Genomic DNA, 19,783 nt, shown 5'->3' on the forward strand with positions numbered 1-19,783 from the left:
CAGAAGGGAAGGGCAATTTGCAAGTCTATTGGAGGGCTCTGGGTCTTTCAGCAAGATTACCATCGACAATGCAGTGATACAAGATAAAGAAAAAAGCTTGATATATGGGGGTATAATGGCATAGATGACATAGCCTGAAATAGTTATACGCTAGTTATTTCTAACTGTACAACTCTTCCATTATGGATTTAGTGCAAATTAAGTGCCATTTAGTTTGTAATACACCATACATCATTTTTGGTTTCATAGCCTTCTAGGACATATACAGTACTGCCTTTATTTTAATGTATATTATAAAACAGTGATACCTATTTTAATGTCAATTAATATGAAATTATCATGCTAGGACACTCAATAACATAGCCATAATCGTCATTTAATCGTCATAATGACAAAAAAAAAAAAAAGGCCCAGCCACATACAGCCTCCTGCAATGTTGTATGTCTGGAGTATTTTTCCTCTTCTAGCAATAATATTAAACCTGGACAAAGTAACTCAGCCATTTTTAGTCTATTCCACAGACAGAATGCAATAGCTGATCAAACTTTCAGTCTAAGTGGTTAAGATACCAGCATGCTATTACTATGATATCTAAAATAGATGCATATTTTGTATTATGTTCTAAACTTTAAAAAATTAAATGCCTATTATTTAATATTTGCTTGTATAATCTGGAAGTGGCTCCAATTAAGTGGTGTGCATTTAGCGTTGTAGATAGCGCACAATCATTGCATGTTGTAAAAGAAAAGGATAAAAAAACAAAACCATGATGATGTGCACCATGCACTCTGCTCATATAACTCATTTAGTAGTAGTCTGTAAGTGCTGTCTGGTAAGAGGTGTGTAGATGCCATAGTAAGAATAAAAAGGCTCACAGCTCACAATGCATTTTATTATTCTAAAGACTTAAGGTGTGGTTTTTAAATGATTAATGATGTTAGGGGAAAGAATCCTTCTGTTGTGGTATGGCAGCTCAGAGAGAAAAAAAAAAAAAGGCAAGTAACATGCAGTTAATCAGTTGACCACTAGAGGGCAAACAAGAAGTTTGTCATTTTAGAAAATGTAGAAAACGAGCAGCAGATTCCTTACAAAGCCACGGAAGATATTATATGTACCATAGATTCTGTATCTACACAGTAACACACCATTAAAAGCTACCTTAATTTAAGATTAACTATACCTTAATTATAGTGCCTTCTTAAAGACACTTCTAGTAGTTCCTGCTGAATATACTTGTCTTTTAATAAAATTTATTTTAATTATTATTTTTCATTTATGGCAAACAGACACTATGATGTGCCACGAACTGTGATATTCAGTGTATTATGGTTATCATAATTTCATTAATAAGATTCAACACTGTGTTATGACCTTGCGTAGAGCTGAAAAAAAAAAAACGTTCAAATCATTTTATCATTAGTGTTTCTCAGGCTTGATTTTCCTCTGCATGGACTCCATCTGTTAGCAGCATTCAGAAGCCAGATTTCTGTGATAAGGATCCAAAAAATCTATTGATGTAATAGGACATTGAGGACATACAAGTACTTGAGAGACCTCTGGTGGCTGAGTTAAGGAAGAAACATTGAGCTGAGTCATTATACACATCAGTTGCAGTGTCTTTATATCAGTCTTAAACAAAGCTAATATATTAAATGAAATGATGTAAAGAAAAGGCTAAAGGTTTGTTTATTTTATTATAAGTCTTTACACACACACACACACACACACGTCTACTAAAATGGATGCTTCCTGGAGTAGGATGTAACCAGAGGGAACCGACATAGACAGCAACAGGAAACCAGTATCCAGAGTAACCAGAGGTAAGGATTAAACCTTACATACTGAAACTGTGAGAAACCAATTAGAGCTGCCTCCATTGTACAAGATCATATTATGGAGGTATTTTTTAGCAGCTTGGAACCTTTGTGCTCATAACATTTGGTGTTATGGCTTCTGTATGCTGCTGAATTTTAATTACTGCATACTTCACTTCACTGAGTTGAAGGATTTTACATTTTTATCCCCTTCACTGTTTACTGCTGCTCTCATGCTAATTCAATTAACAGCACTTTGTTTTCCATTAGGTCTTCATTTTAAATGAGCAGGCCCTGGACTTTTCCACGACTTCCATTGTACATGTCAGATCACATGAAAAGCAGGTGAGCCTTGGATATATCCCTCCTACTGTTGCTTGTGTTGCATCACTATTACTTTTACCAGACAAAGCATTATGTTACATGAATGCTGAATACAGATGCACTGACTCCCTTGAGAAAAGTTATAGCAGGGCATGTAGCAAACATTGCGATACTTTTGCTATTCTGCTACTAGCATTGGAGTAGTCTCTTCAATCTGCAGATTTTGAGCCCTCTGTTAACATGCCTCCTGAAATAACCTGCCTCCTGAGTGCTCTCAGGAAGGAGTAGGCCATCACGTACATGCCCATCATTCTGGTGTGTGGTATATATATTATCACGATTCAGCCAGGCCACAACCTGCAGATCAACTTCTACAGAGAATGCTTGGACTGATGACGGCAGCAGCATCGGTAATCCTTATGCTTGCTCAAACTGCAGGCATTGACAAGAAGAATCATCCTGCTGCAACTCAAACCCAAATACCACATTTCTCAGAATAGGAAGTCAAATTATTAGCCCACTGGCAGGGTAGGATGTTGTTAGCAGAAGGAGGCAGTAGGGGTGTGTTCCCACTGGGGGAAACACCAGAGATGCTAATCTCACATGCTGGGGTCTATCTGATGCCACAGGGCCCCTAGGGATGGTTGCCCCCTTCTGGTGTAAAGTAAACCAACTAGCTGGAGCTGAGGTGGTCCTGAAGCACTTCTTGCAGGTTATCAGATGTTGCCTTCTTCTGGTCTACTTATATTAGCCATTAGATCAACACAAGGGTCAGTAGCTTTTTTTGCTGTGCTGAAAATCCCTTCAGGGGGCCATAACCACAATAGACTGTGACTTATATATGTGCACATGGAAAAATGTGTGGTGGACTTTAGTGCAACTTCAACATCAGGATGTGGTTAAGCAACCAAAGGGAGTGGTTCAGTGAAGTAGTGTCTACACCAACCTAGATCTGTGAAAGGATTGCTGAGTTACACATAGACCTCTTTAACACTGTCCAGTTAACTGGTCACTGGCTGAGGTTTTCTTCATCGTAAAAGCAGCAAGTGTCAGTGATGAGATGCCTCCATTCATTATGGTCCTCTCAGAACCTTATGTAGGGCATTTCTCTTAAGTTCTGCATTAAGATGATTAAAGGCATGTCCTTAAAAACTGCCTTTCTGCTAGCAATATTTCCGTTAATAATTTGTGCATGGCATGCTTGGCAATAAAATTATTTCTATGTGTTTGTGGCCAGATAGACTCTGGAGACCCTGTGTGAGTGAAGCCACATTTTCCACTCAAGACCAACTTAGGCTATTGACCCTCCAGAGCATTCCATGCAGCTCTGCATGCATGTCGTGGTTTTTTGGACCAGTGAACTTCCGTCTGATCCTCAAATCGGCAAGTTAACTGCTAGACAAGTTAAACAATGTTAAACAAGTCTTTCTGAATGAGTCACTAAGGTGAACAAATCAGTACCCTTTTTTCAGTTCCTGCTCAAGAGCTTCACGATCATCAAACTGTAACATTCCAGCACAACATCTGCATCTGCATTCTATCCAACAGCACTCTTCCAAACCATTCAGAGGATTTTTAGAGATCAGTTAAATCTCTTACAGGAGTATAGCATGCCAGTAGTATGAGTCAATGGGGAAGAATGACCCAATTTCTTCAGACAGCAACTTACAGATAACATTTCTTGTGGCGTTGTGATGCTCTATCATTCATCTTAAGCCTCTGATATATTTTCATCTGACATTACTTTTATTGGAATAGTCAACACCTCATATTGATTTTTTTTTTTTTATTTCTCTGGTTTCTGAGGAACACTTTTCTTTATGACGTTGGTGACCTCAGTTCTAACACCTTATATTGTAACTCAATAAAAACAAAGCAGTGGAGTAGTGATGGCTCAGTGGTTACGTTTCAAAAATTATGATCTTAGCCTACTGATCTGAAGGTTGTGAGTTTAAATCTGTATTTCTTTCTCTGTTGGACATATTATCAAACATGTTTAATCGTCTGCTCAACAGTGCACAATGTGCAAGCTCAGTCAACCAATTAGTCATGCAGCCTCTTTCAGTTCCTACAAAAATACTGATAGAAGATTACACCAGCCCACACTAATACATGGTTTTCCCAGCAGAGGTCACACTTACCAAAGTGCTGGATGTTGTTATGACAACTGAGTGCTTGCATGTATAGTGTAGCCCACTAGCCACCAACCCACTTCTTCTCACACAGTGTGTTATACTTGGGCTGTTGTTGTTTTTGGCCTTGTATTGTGTTTCTTTACTTGCCCCCAAGGTTTCACTACAAAAGACATTGTAGACCTTTAGATTTTGTCTCAGATTTTGCCTGCCTTGCCTCATCAAGTTACCTAGAAAAGCACATATCTGTTGATCACTGTGGCAATTATTAGCTGTTGCATTTCTGTCTTATCTGTACAACTTCTATGCACGCCTCTTGAAAACATTCACATGCATAAGAGTTTGCAAGGTGTTGATAGACATGTATTAGTCATGGCAGTGGTGGGGTTTTATACACTGTACATTTACCGGCTACCTCAATATACACACCTTCCTTTTTTTTCACATGGTCCAATACAAGTGTCATGAAGACAAATCTCCCAGTGGTCAGGTCTCTGTTTAGACATAGGAGCTCTCCAAGTCTTTTTCTATGACAGATGAATAGTTGATGCTGATCTGCTGATACGGTCCAATCACATTGTAAGTTAACCTTCCTGGAACACTGCGAGGGCATCCAATTATTTAACAAAACTTGGCTGTATGCACTTGGGTAAAACTTCTAGCATACAAAGCACATCCAAAATCCCCTTCAGAAAGTCTGTGACAGCCACTGTGTAGTAATCCCTGCAGGACAGGATTTACCAGGGAGAATCATAGTTGACAATAAGGTGATTTGGCATCAGTGAAGAATTCCGTCTGTGTGCCTTGCTAAACTGTCAACAGATCTGGACGACCACTACTGGGCGCTGATTTTATTGTCACAGGCATATGCCCTGCCTCAGCAGTGCATCTGTTGCACCATTGTGCCAATCCCAATAAGTAGGCAGCTAATCATGTGGTATGCCAACCTAAGGAAGTCAAGAGTATCACCCACTGTCCCTTCACATGTTGCAGTTGGTATTGCACAACAGTTAAATAGAGATAGATTGTCCTTAGTGATGTCTTCTAATCTCACAGTAGGAGGCTCCTTCCACCATACTGGAAACCCTCAAACAGTGAGGGAATTGTCAATGTCAAGCTCTCACCTATTGTGCAAATTAATATGACTGTAATAGTAATTTGATGCATATCTCAACCTAGTAACTGCATCATAAAAATCTACTCTTTTATGGTGTTCAAAATCTTGGAAGTAAAAAGAATATCAGAAAGTGTGTGGCCCATCACAGAGCATTCATCAAGTTCCAGGTGGTGGTAAAGACCTGGAAGGCCTACGCAGCTGTGGTGGATTGCCCTCATTATCTCCACAACCATCTCCCTGTAGAGGATCAACAACAAGGAAGGAGCTCAGGTGGTAATATACACTTTCCTGTTTGCCCCTCTTAGAAAATTGCTCCAAACCATTAAAACTCCAATTTCTTATAATTTACATCAATATTGTAGTGGTACACATACCCAGCTTGTACTTCACACGTGTTTATTCTCTCTTTGTGTCCTCTTGTGAGTAATTACTTATTTGTGAACACCCTAAAGCAAAGAAGAAGAAAAAAACAAGATGAAATGTCTTCATTATCTCCATAAGGCAAGTCTATTATGTAATCTGTAATAATGTTGATTCTATTTACCATATCATGCTCCATGTATAACAATGCATCATCTGGCTAATTTCCATTTTGTAGCAGCAATAGATATTTGTAATGGACGAATTAATTCATACAGTTATATTTAGTTGCTGGGTAAAGATTAATACTGAAATCCACACAACCAGGGAAAAGCTTTTAGGCCTTCACTTGAAATCAACAAAAGAAAAGTTGAAGGTGTCTAAGAGGTGCTAAGTGCAAATTTGGACCAATGTTGAACCAAATTTGTAATGAATTATTCCATTTACATCAGCATAGACAGCTTAGTTGGTCAAGAAGAGGAAAGAATAAATGCGCAACCGAACTGCTCAGGAAACAGGAAATGCCCCTGTAGTTGAACAAATAAAACACCTACACAAACACACCATATCCAAAAAAAGAATACAGACAGAATAATACTAAAAAATTGTACAAAATGACAAAAGAAAATCCCTGACTCTTGTTTGAGTTTGGTTGTTATTATTACTGTCATTTCTGGTTGATGATAGTGTTTTAGGCTATCAGCATTCTGGCAGCAGCATTCTCGACTAGATGAAGTTGTCCAGATCAAGAGGGCTATAAGTATGTACAAGTTTATCAGTGCATGCAGTTGCAGAGGATTGTGTGCCGCTTTGGAGATATTACTGACCTGTTTGTCAAAACTGTTGCCTTAAAAAAATCTCTCTCTTATATTGATTTTTTTGTGAATGTGTGCTTTGCTGTCTGGCTTTCTGGTCTATTTGTTATGTTTCTTTTGGCCTACAGTGGCGATGGGTGGAAATATCTTTTGTTGCCTCTTTCCAGTAACAGGAAACAATGCGTTTCTTAACGGTGCAGTATTATAAAACTGCTGTGCCTTTAACTGAATGAGACTGTGTATTTTTAAACAGATGCCAGAACACTAAATACATTGGGGGAGTGAAACAGGAAACTTCCCATGCGAAAATCCTTTTTCATTCACGTGGCTGTATTCAGCTGAACTGGTGGTTATACCTACTAAAGCTGAACTAGGGTTTCTGGGTTGCCTGAAACCCTAAATCGATTACATCAATAGTCAACCTTTGCTCCACTACTTTGTAGATTAGTATGATGAGCTAAAAGGGTCAGGCTGGGACATTTCCATAGCTCCAAAAAGGCTAAATGCTAATAAAGTTATTACTGTACTAAAACATTCCATGATACAAGAACATATAAGCGTTTTTTTTATAAGGATTCCTACTGTTTATCTTCCTATTAAGAGTTTGACAATAGATGTATGACCGGAATAGGCCGGACAAACACTGCAGGATTATTTATGGTCTTGAGTTAAGAGGGGAAAAAAGGGGAAAAGAAAAGTTGGTCTTTTAAGCAGCCAAAAACTAATATAGCACACAGTGCAGTGTGTGCACACATGGCCTCCCTCACCAGCAGGTTTAGCCATTTCTTTTAATTCTTTCCACAGGGAAACACTTTGCCAAACCACAAAGAATAATACAATTATTCTATTGTCTAACAAGGATTATTTGATATGCAACAGTAGAGCTCTTATTATTGCACATAATTAATGCATTCTGCCTGCGCAAAAACAAATAAACAGAAATTATGCAGCATACTGCATTCGCTTCATAGCTACCTACTTGTATAGTTGCAGCGTATAATATCTTCGATAGTCACAGGGAGAATATGTGAAATTCCAGTAACCTGAGCATCAAACCAGGGACGCTGGACCTGCTGTGTAATCTATTCCAGAACAAATTCCTATTGAGAAAAAAAAAGCCTTATTATATTAAATGTTTCACTTGATTCTAAAACTATATACATAGAATAGCACTGAAGAGCAGCAATTACAAGCAACAACAGAATCTGTTCATTGCTTTTATAGAAATTGAAACACTTGTATAACATTATACAGAAATATTGTCCACTAAAATGTCTTTCATGAGAAGGAAATAGCTTTGGTGAAATCAAAATGACCACATTTGTCTGGCTTGGCTGCCCACTCACTATGCTATATTGAGTACATATCATTAGTGTGGACACAAGGATCAGCAACAGGTTCAAAATAGATTCATTGTCATACTCAAGGTCAATGAAAATCTGTTTCACAACTGAGTTATCTCTTACAAGAAAATTAACATTCAGGTTACGATTGTATTCATGTCATTTCATGCTTCAGAAAGCATGAGAATATAACAGAAACATTAGTAGCATATACGCCTGAGACTCTCCATTAGACATTCTGAACAGCTGCCACCATCTCAGAGGAATCTGCAAATCAGGAAGCATTCTTATACATAAATGTGTATAAAATGTCATTGCGATTTGAGTAAGACATAAGGTTAACACGGATTAAGTGTGTGTGTGTGTCTTCCTTTAAACTGAGTTTCTGTCTGATTGTAGTTTATGTGGATGTTTTCCTGTTCATGTTTACACACGGATTTCCTCCTTTCCTCCTTCTTTCTTTCCTTCCACCTCCCAAAAAACCTGCTGGTCTGTGGATTGGTTATGCTAAATTTATATTTAGGTATGACTGAATGTGTGTTCAGGTTGTCATGTGATGGGCTGGTGCCGCAGCCAGTGTGTATTCTTGCTGCACACACAGTGTTCCCAGGATAGACTCCAGATCCACCAGAACTCTGACCAGGATAAAGACTGAGTGAGAGAAAATAAAACTTGACATTTTTTGTTTGACATCGCTGTTACGTTTAGTGCCAGGGCACAGCTCTACTTTTGTGATGCATAAACATTAAACATTAAGCATTTGTTCCCTTCCTCGTTCTTCTGTTTCTATTGTTTTTGTTTTTCTTTTAGAATACTCACCAAGAAATAAATTAAAACATCATTTGACCTTTTGTTTTTTGTAAAATTTAACACAGTTCATTTTTGTGATTTGAGAAAAGTCCATATTTATTATTGGGACAGAACATGCTATATTTTCTTACAGTAAAAATGAATAGCCTGACTGTTTAGTGCAGTGAAGAAACTGACCCTAAACTCCAGCCCAAATTCTTTCCAGTTTCACAATCACTCTCCGTGCCATAATAGTTGATGTGGACTCAGAACTTCAACTGCACTCAGAAACTGTACTTTAGGGTCAAATGAAATGATATTCATATGTGCAATGGTACTTTCCTTTATTGAATAGTAATTCTTATCATGTCAAGTTGCTTATTTGAGAAAATGTAATTTCACCACCTGTTTTTTTTTTTTATTTAATTTTTAAAATGATTATTTTTTAAAAAATGTTCTGTCTATTGAACATTTGCCCATTATGTTTCTTAAAAGCAAACGCTTACTGTTAACAGTGTATTGAACAGTGGGGTTTTTTTAGTCCCTCCCTTTTGTCATTATTTATTTATGCCATGCTTGAAAACATCTTAACTATGAACACATGCATTCTTAAGGCTTATTGCTTCAAATTGCATTTGGCTCCTTTTTTCTCTCACACAGATTCAAAGAATGTCAAAGGGTGCATCCTGGCTGTTTTGAGATACATAGACCTCAAAAGAAACTAAAACATTAAGCTTGATATGTCTGGAAAAAAATAAAGAATTGCATCACTGATCAAACATAGCCACTGGGTTCATTTATATATATATATATAAGGGTCACTGACAATCAATACAAAGCTGTTGTAACTAATCACTTTTATAATGTGATCAAATATTTCTATGCTGATGGGAATGATTCCTTTCAGGATGACAATGCCCCATCAATAGAGCAAGATAGCATGACACTATGGCCCCCTCTGCTTTGAGGCAAGGTAGCACCTTTTAAGCCCTGGAAGACAAGACTGGGATTTGTGTTTTTTGATTTGTGCTACTTTTGTGATTTTGAAACCTGCATTCTGCAATCCACGGTTTGCAGACTCTCTAACTCTAGCACACAATGTACATTCTGCAGAATTGACTGGAACTCATCAGGCAGAGCATCAGGCAAAGTATTGACCCATATTCTGCTCCTAGGTGTCCCACAAGCAGGATTGAAGTCTAAATTATGTTCTGTACAAAGGGGTCAACATCTGTAGCAGAAGAGGCTATTTATTGCCAGTGTGTGCCATAGACAATGCAATCAGGTTGTCATTAGGGTGCCATTTCATTCACCAGGGTGTCATCAGTGCATCTGCACTCAGCACTTTGGATTCCCACAATGAGAGTTTTTCAGCTGATGTGCAGCACAAGGTGATCCTCACTCTCCACCACCTGGTACTGAATGTCCCCTTGTGTGTTAGGCAGTATTATTAATTTTGGGACACACTCACCCATGACCCAAGTGGAAGCAAATATACTATACATCCTCCTGTCTCAGACTTCACTGGTTTCACAATGAGGCCTCAAGGACATTAGGACCACCTTCACATGTTGCAAGAGTCTCTGCCCAAGCAATACTGTATATTATGTGTTTGAAATGTACCATGGGGCTTTAACACCTGATCTATCAGTAATTTAACTGTGGCTGGCACTACAAAAGACCAAATAGAAGTGTGATAAATAGATGTAACCTTAATGGGTTTGACAGTCATTTTTCCCCCTTTAAATTGGTGACAAGGGAATCTGCCAATAGCCCCTGATACAATCAAGGTTCAAATAAAAATGAGCCATAACCAAACTCCATTTTTAAGACCAAATTCATCTTGCAGTATTCCACATAAAAATGGATTTTTTTTTGCATCTGCCTTAGGCACAAGCATGATCGGGCAGTCACTGTGGGACTCCTCTATTTCTCTCTTCTCTAACTTTTTCTGTGTTCAATTGTCTTTTGTGCACTGGCAAGCAATAACAAGAAATGGTATTCTATGAGATTTGAACAGTTGGGCAGGGGAGAAAACATCCAAAAATTCACATCTCAACTTGGCAACCTTGACCCTCTGGGATGCTGAGAACTGGTCTCCAAATGGAATCAGAGACCATTGGACACTCCAGCCCCCCAAACATCTTTCTTCTACCACTGGCTTTATCAGAGCCACAATGTCTTTCTTTATCTTTAAGGAGGCTGAGGTGGTAAATCTGTGATGTGTTGTCACGAATCTCCCCTCAGTGCCTGCCTCTGCTTCTGTTTCACTGCCGATGCTTACCTGGGCCAATGCACAGCTCAGTTACCTTTCTAGTTTGTGATTTTTAGCTGTTTGATTCAAATGTAAATACACTGACACAGCAAACTGCATGATGTCTGTTAAAGATGTGGGATAACTGCTTCTAATTTTCTTGCCTAGGAAACAAAAGGATCTTATTGTTTCCTTGATGCAGTGACTTCACATTTATTGCATGTTAAAGTAGAATCAGAGACTTTTTACTTTCCTCAAATTACAAATAATGGCAGAATGCCATTCCAGAATCCTGACATTAAGACTGTGAGCACATTACTGGTGAACAGTGGCTATCCAGTTGCTAAGTGGCTATCCAATCTGCATAGCATGAATTATCTGCACAAGTCCAACCCAATTTTGGCCTAGCCATGTTAATTCCAGTGGAGAGAAATCTTTAAAAATACACATGGATGTGATGGTATTTTGTTATATAGTGGATATGACTGAGCTAACTACAAAAAGTTTTTTGTTTTTTTTATCAATTTGTGATGTAGAGTAAAATCTACATCCACAATAATCATTCACTTAACAGTCATACTCAATCTTGTATACAGACAGATGCTCCAACCTTCAGAGTTTCCTGATTGTTTTACCAGACACACCAGAGAACAGAGCCACCAAGATTCTGTCTCTGTTTAGTAGTTTTGCAGGCAAGGAGAGCTCCATTTTGCCCTTAGTGACTAAGCTGCATGTATATATATATAGCTAAATCTTAAATGTCTTAAAATAGCATGTATAGCAATTTCAAATAAAAACAGCCATCAATCTTGTCCGTCTGTGAAGAGGGTACAGGAAATAAGTGTCTTTTAATATACTACATGATATTCCTCAATTCACTGCTATTTTTGCTGCTTTGCAGTAAGAAGATTATCCATTTCTATCATTTTCTCTACGTAGAACAGGGTCCCTACAGGCAGATCTTGGTTAACCAAACATTAATATTGGGACCTTTTAAAATCACAGTAATAGTGCTCTTTTAAAGGGTCATAGATGCCCCAGAATTTATTCTTTTATTGCATATGCACGGCATCAGCAGATGATTTTCAGGCCTTATGAAGCATAAATAACATTAAAATAATAAATAATATAATCACTTTTTATGCATTAAAATGTACTGGCGTAAAACATATTAAACAGATAACCTAAGCATATCGAATACATAACCAAAGTGTCCAAATATGTCAAATAGGCCATAATCACACATTAAATTGATTTGTAAGCACATGTCAAATATGTGTCCATCAAGTGTCAAGTGGCTCTTACTTGAATATTTCCAACAAGTGCCCTATAGTGGTCCTCAAATGTCAAGTGTTAGACGGCCTCAATTACGGATACATTTCCCAGCACCAGAAGGGGAGCCCCGCCCGTTTGAGCTGAACTCTTCTTTGGTTGTGTGTAATTTTTGTGGTTTGTTCACCTGTTTTGTTTCAGGCAATTAAACACAGACATCATTAACTACCTGTTTTAAGCCTCTTTCTTGGACCATTTGGTCGTCTATCTTCTGTTTGACCTGTGCTTTTCTGTCATGCCTAGCCTAGCTCATACTTCTTGTGTGTATGTATTCCTGACTAGATTCAGCTTTTCATGGTTTTTTTCCCACTATAGTCCTATAGTATTTCCCAGTGGACAGAGTAAAGAGTGCAGCAAGAGTACACAGAATAGCAAGAAAAGCGACAGTACATAAAATATGGAATATTTACTTGGGTAAAGTGAATGTAAGTACAATATACTCGCATTTTGAATTTTGGAGGTGAAATAGGCATAACCAGGGTTTTTTTACATATTGATTTATACAGTCTAATATTTAGAGGCACTTTTGGGGTTTTTTTCCCCTATAGTCCTATAGTAGAATAGCAAGAAAAGCGACAGTACATAATATATGGAATTTTTACTTGGGTAAAGGGCCAGTGAATTTACAGTGAATGAAATGCATTTTGGAGGTGAAATTTTTACGTATTGATTTATACAGTCCAATATTTGGAGGCACTTTTTGACACATTTGTATGTGGCATAAGTATTCACCCCGCCCTGGGTAAACATTTAGCTGTACCTCTGGCTGCAATCACAGCTGCAAGTCTTATGACATACTTTGCATTAGGATCTTGACATTTTTAGTTAGTTCTTCTTTACAAAATAGTTCAAGCTTTGGTCAGACTGGATTATGTCAACAGCAGTTGTCAAGTTAGTTCTCAATCTGATTGAGGTCTGGGTATTGGTGATGGGGGAAAAAAAGGCGTTCGCTCGCGCTGTTTCGAGAATATTTTTGCTCACAGCTCATTTTTTCCATCACCATGTCCGCTTAGGGGTTCCATAACAAAGCACTGTAATGAACGCAGTTATGTTTCACCAAGTGTAATTAAACTTATAGACATAACGTGGGCGTTTACTTACCCCAAAATCGACGAAGCTGACATAGACCCTCCCGCTCTCTCTCTCTCTCTCTCTCTCTTTGTCTCTCTCTCTCTCTCTCACATACACACACAAACACACACACACAGTACAACAAAAGAAGATGCATACGCACACTGCTGCTCTTCGCAGGTAAAGTAGTTTAATGTTCATCTCCTAGTTTTCCATTTCCAGTAAAATATTTTACAATCGGAACTATTTTAAAATAAATGACTTTCTATGCTTACTTTCGTTTCGTAGACTTTCCACACTACTAAACTTTTTTCTTTTCTTTTCCTCAAAAGCTGGAAAACAAAGAAAAAGAAAACGTATTCCGACTTATTATTTCAGCTTATTATATTATTATTATTATTATTATTATTAATATATTATGACGGTGGCAGTAAACTATAGGGCTACTGGGGACGTCTTAAACGTGCTGAACTTGTGGAGTCAAACGTCAAACGCCTGAAGAGTAAAGTTACAGCTGTCTTAAAGGCAAAGCTTATGTTTCCATAATTATCCTCGAGCCCCCATTCCCAATTTCCTAGATAAATAAATAAACACAGATTTTTCTTATACTACTATTGGAGTGCATTGTGGTACGCTGAAGGAAAACGTTCTTTCATAGAAACTGGCAGTGTTTGCAAAGCTACTGTTAAGTTGGGTTTTTATTGTTGTTGTTGTTCTTGTCCTTTTTTTTTGCTTTTTTCTAGAAAGGGCCATGTTATGTGTGGTAATTTCCCAAACAGTTTTTCTTCCGCAATCCATTACTTCTTTGTAGGTAGAAGTACACTGCAGCTTCTCTGCATTTTGGAAACTACTCTGGAAACTATTACTTCTGCTATTATTACTGCAGTACATTTCTGTAACCTCCTCGATCTTTGTCCAGAATTATTTGTACTCGCTTTTCACCTCGCACTACACTTCTTTGCAAGTTCTGTCATTCTCTAGCCAAGTGGAGAATATCCAGTGTACTTTATCATGCCACAGTTCACTCAAACAGCTGAACATCTAAATCATAAAATCAGTTACAGTTACAAGTCGAGAGCCCGAGTTCATTTTAACATCATCCATCAGAATCACAGGGAATCGTGGTCTCGGCGCTCATGGTTGTTTGTGCTTGACTGTTCAGAATCTGGTAAGGTCCGAATTTGGCATCAACAACATGAATCCATGGACCTAACCTGTATTGTGTCAACATTTCAAGCTGGATTGGTGGTGTAATAGTGTGGGGAATGTTTTCTTGGGGCCATAACTGTCAATTAAACATTTATCAGATGCCATAGTCTATCTGAGTGTTGATGCTGACCATGTACATCTCTTTATAACCAAAATTTACCCACCTTTAATTTGCTACTTCCAGCATGATAATGTGTCGTGTCTCCAAGCACAAGCCTAACAATCTTTAACTGGTATCTGAACATGACAAAGAGTTCAGTGTACATCACTGGCTTCCTCAGTCATCAACTGTAAATCCAATGGGATGAGTAGAAGAGCAGATTTGCAGGATGAATGTGCATTTGATGCCAATTATTTGATGCCATCATACAGACATAGACCAGAATTTCCAAGGATCAGTGCCATGAATAATTGAGGCTGTTCTCAATTATTCTATTATTCTCAGTACATGGGTTTAAAAATCATCTGGACAAAATATAGATGCCCCTGTAACAAGGGGGTGATGCAAAAAGGATCTGGACAATAAACAGTTAAAAAGGCCCTTCTTATTTCCTTAATTTTTTTAGAGAGTAGTGGAATTTCCATAATACCACATAATCATTAGAGCTAACTAATTGAGATAACTTAGATGTGTGTGTGTGTGTGTGGGTAATGATATTTTGTCTCACTTAATATAAGCAACAAGGAATATTATTGTGGGTAAGTAAATAAGAATCATTCTGAAGATTTACAAAACATTATAACTTGGATATTGTTTTGTGACGTTCTTTAAATGGGAAAAATACTGAGGAAAATAAAAGTATAGTCTACACAGACTTTCTGTCTGTGGCATTAAAAACAGTTTTATTGTATGTTTGTTATTAATTGCAATTTAATTAATTTAACAATTAACTGTTAGCTTATTGTTTAGTATTAATGAAAAGTGTGATCATGTTTTGAGTATTAATAGAGAATATTTTTCTGTCAGTAAATATCTTTAATATAATTTATAATAATTTATATTATTTAATATAATATAAATATCTTTAATATTATTATTAGAATATCATTAATGCAGTCTACACAGTGGAGAGTCCCTCAATACCCCCTAGTGTCAGGATTGTGTATTACAACTGCTACTATTAATAACTTATTGTCCAGTATTAAAATGGTACAATGTGTTTTATATATATATATATATATATATATATATATATATATATATATATATATATATATATATATATATATATATAATTTTATGTAATTTTTTATATAATTTTTATTGTCTATCAGTCACTATATTTACTTTTTATTCTTTTATACTTCACAGGGCAGCACAAATCTCACAGCACCACATTTTTCCAAGGACCCTCCTAATCACAATTATCTTTTTTGTGCTCATGTATGCATTTTATTTTCTCACTGGATTAAAAAATATGACTGATTACAAGCCCACCGCTTTTTACCCTCACTGGAAAAAGAAGCAGCCACCCTCGATGGCATGCGGTGTGCCAGTAGAAAATGACCCAATCATTAATGTGACCAATCTTAAAACATATATGGTCAGCTCGTACATTGAGCACCGCCAGAAGGTGAAAATGATACGGACAATTGCTATAGTGCTTCGTAGTGAAAATGCAGAGTATAACTGCTTGTTGTGCTGCAACGGAAGAACTTTGCCAGTATCTGCTAATTACAGCATTCACTCTGATCACTTTGGCTTTGAATACGGCACTGCTGATATTACCTGCCAAATACCAGAAATGTGTCCAACACCAACACATGTGGCTATCACTTCCCGATCACCTAAAGAAGATGGATCCTTGCAGGACATTCACGCCTTCCAACCTATTAGGAATCAGCAGAAACAGGAAGTCTTTCCCTATGAATTCACAGTTTGCATTTCTACCATGTTTGATTATGTAAATATATTGATGCTTGTGCAGGCCATGGAGATGTTCAAGATACTCGGCGTCCAAAGGGTAGCTATTTACAAAACCAGCTGCCATCCTGTCACGCAGAAGGTCCTGAATTATTATGTCAGGCAGAACTTTGTGGAGATCATCCCTTGGCGTGTATCGTCCTACATAAATGTGTCCAGAGGCTGGAAGAAGTCAGTCTCACCTGGGGAGTTACACTACTTTGGGCAAATTGCAGCACTTAATGACTGTGTGTATCGTTACATGTACCAGAGTCACTATGTAGCTCTTCAAGATTTGGATGAATTCATTCTGCCTTTGAATTTAGACAACTGGAAAGAGCTCCTGCCTGAATTGGAGAGGAAATACAATCTGGAGGTGGGCTTTGAGTTCGAGAATAATTTTTTTCCTGTTTCCATGAAGGATCCAAGACCTAAGTATTCACCAGACTCCTGGAAGAAGGTTAAGGGAGTAAACATTTTAGAATATGTTTATAGGTTAAGCAATGATCCTACAAGGTTCAATGATTTCAAAGTTATTGTAAATCCTCGTCTAGTATTTACAACTACAGTCCATGGATTTTTGCAATCAATGAATGGGAGTGTGAGAGTGAACCATGAAATTGCTCGCATGTATCATCTGAGGGACATTCAGAGGGATGATGTGGTAACACATTTCCACATACGGGACACACGTCTCAGGGACTATGCAGACAGACTGATACCTGCTGTATCTAAAGTGCTTCAGAAAGTGCTGGGCATTTACTAAAGTGTAAAACAAATCTGTGATGACTATGGTCATGATATGGTAAGAGTAAAAAAGAAATTTTATATGAAAATGCCAGGGCACTATTTAAAAATACCAAGTGCACTCCAAGAAATTTAGTTGGAGAGAAGTTTAGCTGAAGTGTACAAAACAGGAAGCAGTACACGCCCAATAAGAATTATTTCACTGTCATTTCCTCATTCTGTTTTATACAGGAAATGCCAGCACCTGCCACCAGCAGAGCCTTAAGTTTTAATGTTTCTCTAAGCATTTATTCAGGAAGTCGCGAATGTTCAGCATGTTGTCATGCACAAATGTCCACTGGCACAAGAGTTGCAAAAATACAAAGCCAACAAAAATTATCTGATTATTCTATTTTCAGATTTTTTATCCTAATTATTATGTCAGATGTTTTATTTTCAGCTGCTGATTCCTGTCAATCTAATTACTAAAAATTCCATACAAATTTTACATTTAAAAAAAAAATATATTAAAAACAAAATGTTTACACTTCTCGACAGAGAGAAATTAAATTAATTGTTTTCCTCAATGCCTAATTGACTCAAATGAGTCAATGTTATCAAAACTGCAACAGAAAACACAAAACGCCCTGTTAAGCGCTGTCAGGAGCATGCCTAGCCAATCAGAACACTAGACAAAACTTTATTACCGGTTCCGGTAGTTTAACAACAATGGCGCGTCGTGTGAAAGCGATGCCCTTGACATGGGAAAATTTCATTGTAGAATGTAGAAGTCCGACCGGGTCTCTTCCAAAACCTCCATCGCTTTGTGTGTGGTCAGAGTTTTGTATGCAGCAGCAGTGAGCTTCGTATTACATTCCGGCCCTCTGTTCATGAACGTAATGTGTGAATAAGTGCGTGTGTATGTGCACGCATGTAAAAAGTCCAGTAAACAACGTTAACACTGTCACTAGTTTACGTAAGTCTGCTATTGCACAAAATATCTTCATAAACAAAGCTGACGTCAAATCAAGGAGACCGGCACACAGACAATGACGTCAAAATCCCCGTTCCCCCCGTCCACACAACACCACTGAAAACGGAGCTTTGGAAAATCTTCACTTTGGAAGGAGTTTTCCAAAAGCTCCGTTTTCAATGACCTCAAACTGCATTAGTGTGTGGACGAAAGGTCAAAACACAGAGAAAAATCTCCCTTCTTAAAAATACCCAGGTACGTGTGGACATGGCCTTAGTTACAAGTGCACATGTATGGAAACACTGATACTGTACACTTCATTACAATACAGTTCTAAAGGCCTCTTCTTTCTTTCATGCAAGTCTTATTTTTTTGGTGGTGCACTTATTGAGAAGTTTAAGAAAGAAAGCAATACAGAATAAAATTCATAATTCTCCAAATTATTACTGTAAGGACGCACTCATGGTGGGTTGATCTGAACCAATTTGCAGCACTTTAGTCATAGACAGCCGGCAATTACTCGAAAGCGATGTGGGGAAGCAAAAGGGTCAAAAAGGTGGAAAACAAACACTTAGTAACCAAAACCGAATCACGAGATCAAAAGTCGTAGTCACAATAGAACAGGCAAGGATCATACACAGAATATCTAGGCAATCTTAGAAAACGCTCAGTAATCTCTAGAGAGGTTGATACTTCGCAGTGAGTGGAGGCCTGAATGGCGTTTAAATACCCTAGTAACAGGTGAGGGTGCCCTCTGATGTTCGGGATCTGCATGTTCCGTACAATTACAGCCTTGCTTCTTTTTTTTTTTAAATTTACTTCTACTTTTACTTTCCATACTTGTATACATTCATGAAAATACCACTTTTGATACTTAAGTACAGTTTATTTCAGATACTTTAAGACTTTTACTCGAGTAGAATTATAATGGTTGACTAACTTTTACTTGAGTCATTTTCTAACAAAATACCTGCACTTTTACTCAAGTGTGGCTTTTGGGTACTTTATACAACACTGGTAATAGGGAACATGGAGTGTTTCCCATGGGACACAGGGACAAAGCAGGGGACACCTTTTATGGGGTGCCAACACTTCACAGTGTAAAACTGCATACACACTCACATTCACACACAACAAGCAATTTAGAGATGCCCAAGAAGATGCCATTCCTACTATTGGCTGCCATAGTAATAACGTTCATCAGGGGATGGTGCAACTAGCATTCCAAAACATTTTTTTGTTGTTAAAATGCAGTGGTGGACCGTCAGGGCCAGCAAGGCCTTCTCTGCTGGCCTAAACAGCAGTAATCTGATTCACTGACTTGCATTTTAATATATTTTTCCATGAATGTGTATTAAATTATTCCCAATAGTCTATTCTCTACATTTCATAGCTTTTCTCTTGGTTGCGCTGCTTCCAGTAGTGTACATTTATGATAAGAGTATTTATCCAATCATATTTCAGCTAGTGGCTGACATCATGTGTTGCCAGGGTGAAAGAAATCTGTCTTAAGGCCTTCAGAATCAATAGTGCAGGCACCCGTAGCTTAAAATAAGTGGAAATGAAACTGTTCCATTAACCAATCAGAGTTGGCGTCACTGGGGCCATTTTGCAGGAATAC

General features: G+C 37.8%; 1 protein-coding gene and 1 long non-coding RNA gene across 3 annotated transcripts; one reads left to right on the plus strand and one right to left on the minus strand.

Annotated features, from left to right (window-relative positions):
- Positions 1-5,484: 5,484 nt before the first annotated feature.
- LOC131352407 (uncharacterized) lies at positions 5,485-13,468 on the minus strand. Its single transcript, XR_009204504.1, has 4 exons — positions 13,382-13,468; positions 7,542-7,662; positions 5,762-5,833; positions 5,485-5,624 (listed from the first exon to the last, which is right to left on the minus strand). It is a non-coding gene; the product is annotated as an uncharacterized LOC131352407 (long non-coding RNA).
- On the plus strand, positions 12,612-18,384 carry LOC131352405 (uncharacterized). 2 transcript variants are annotated; one of them, XM_058388509.1, is made up of 2 exons: positions 12,612-12,705; positions 15,873-18,384. In XM_058388509.1, coding segments are annotated over exons 1-2 (1,359 nt in total). In that variant the 5' UTR covers positions 12,612-12,703; the 3' UTR covers positions 17,230-18,384. The 2 variants fall into 2 exon arrangements, with proteins under 2 accessions (XP_058244492.1, XP_058244490.1); XM_058388507.1 differs by lacking the exon at positions 12,612-12,705 and adding an exon at positions 13,430-13,531.
- The last annotated feature ends 1,399 nt before the right edge of the window (positions 18,385-19,783 follow it).

The sequence above is a fragment of the Hemibagrus wyckioides genome, linkage group LG04, assembly GCF_019097595.1.
Source record: "Hemibagrus wyckioides isolate EC202008001 linkage group LG04, SWU_Hwy_1.0, whole genome shotgun sequence".
Lineage (NCBI taxonomy): Eukaryota > Metazoa > Chordata > Actinopteri > Siluriformes > Bagridae > Hemibagrus > Hemibagrus wyckioides.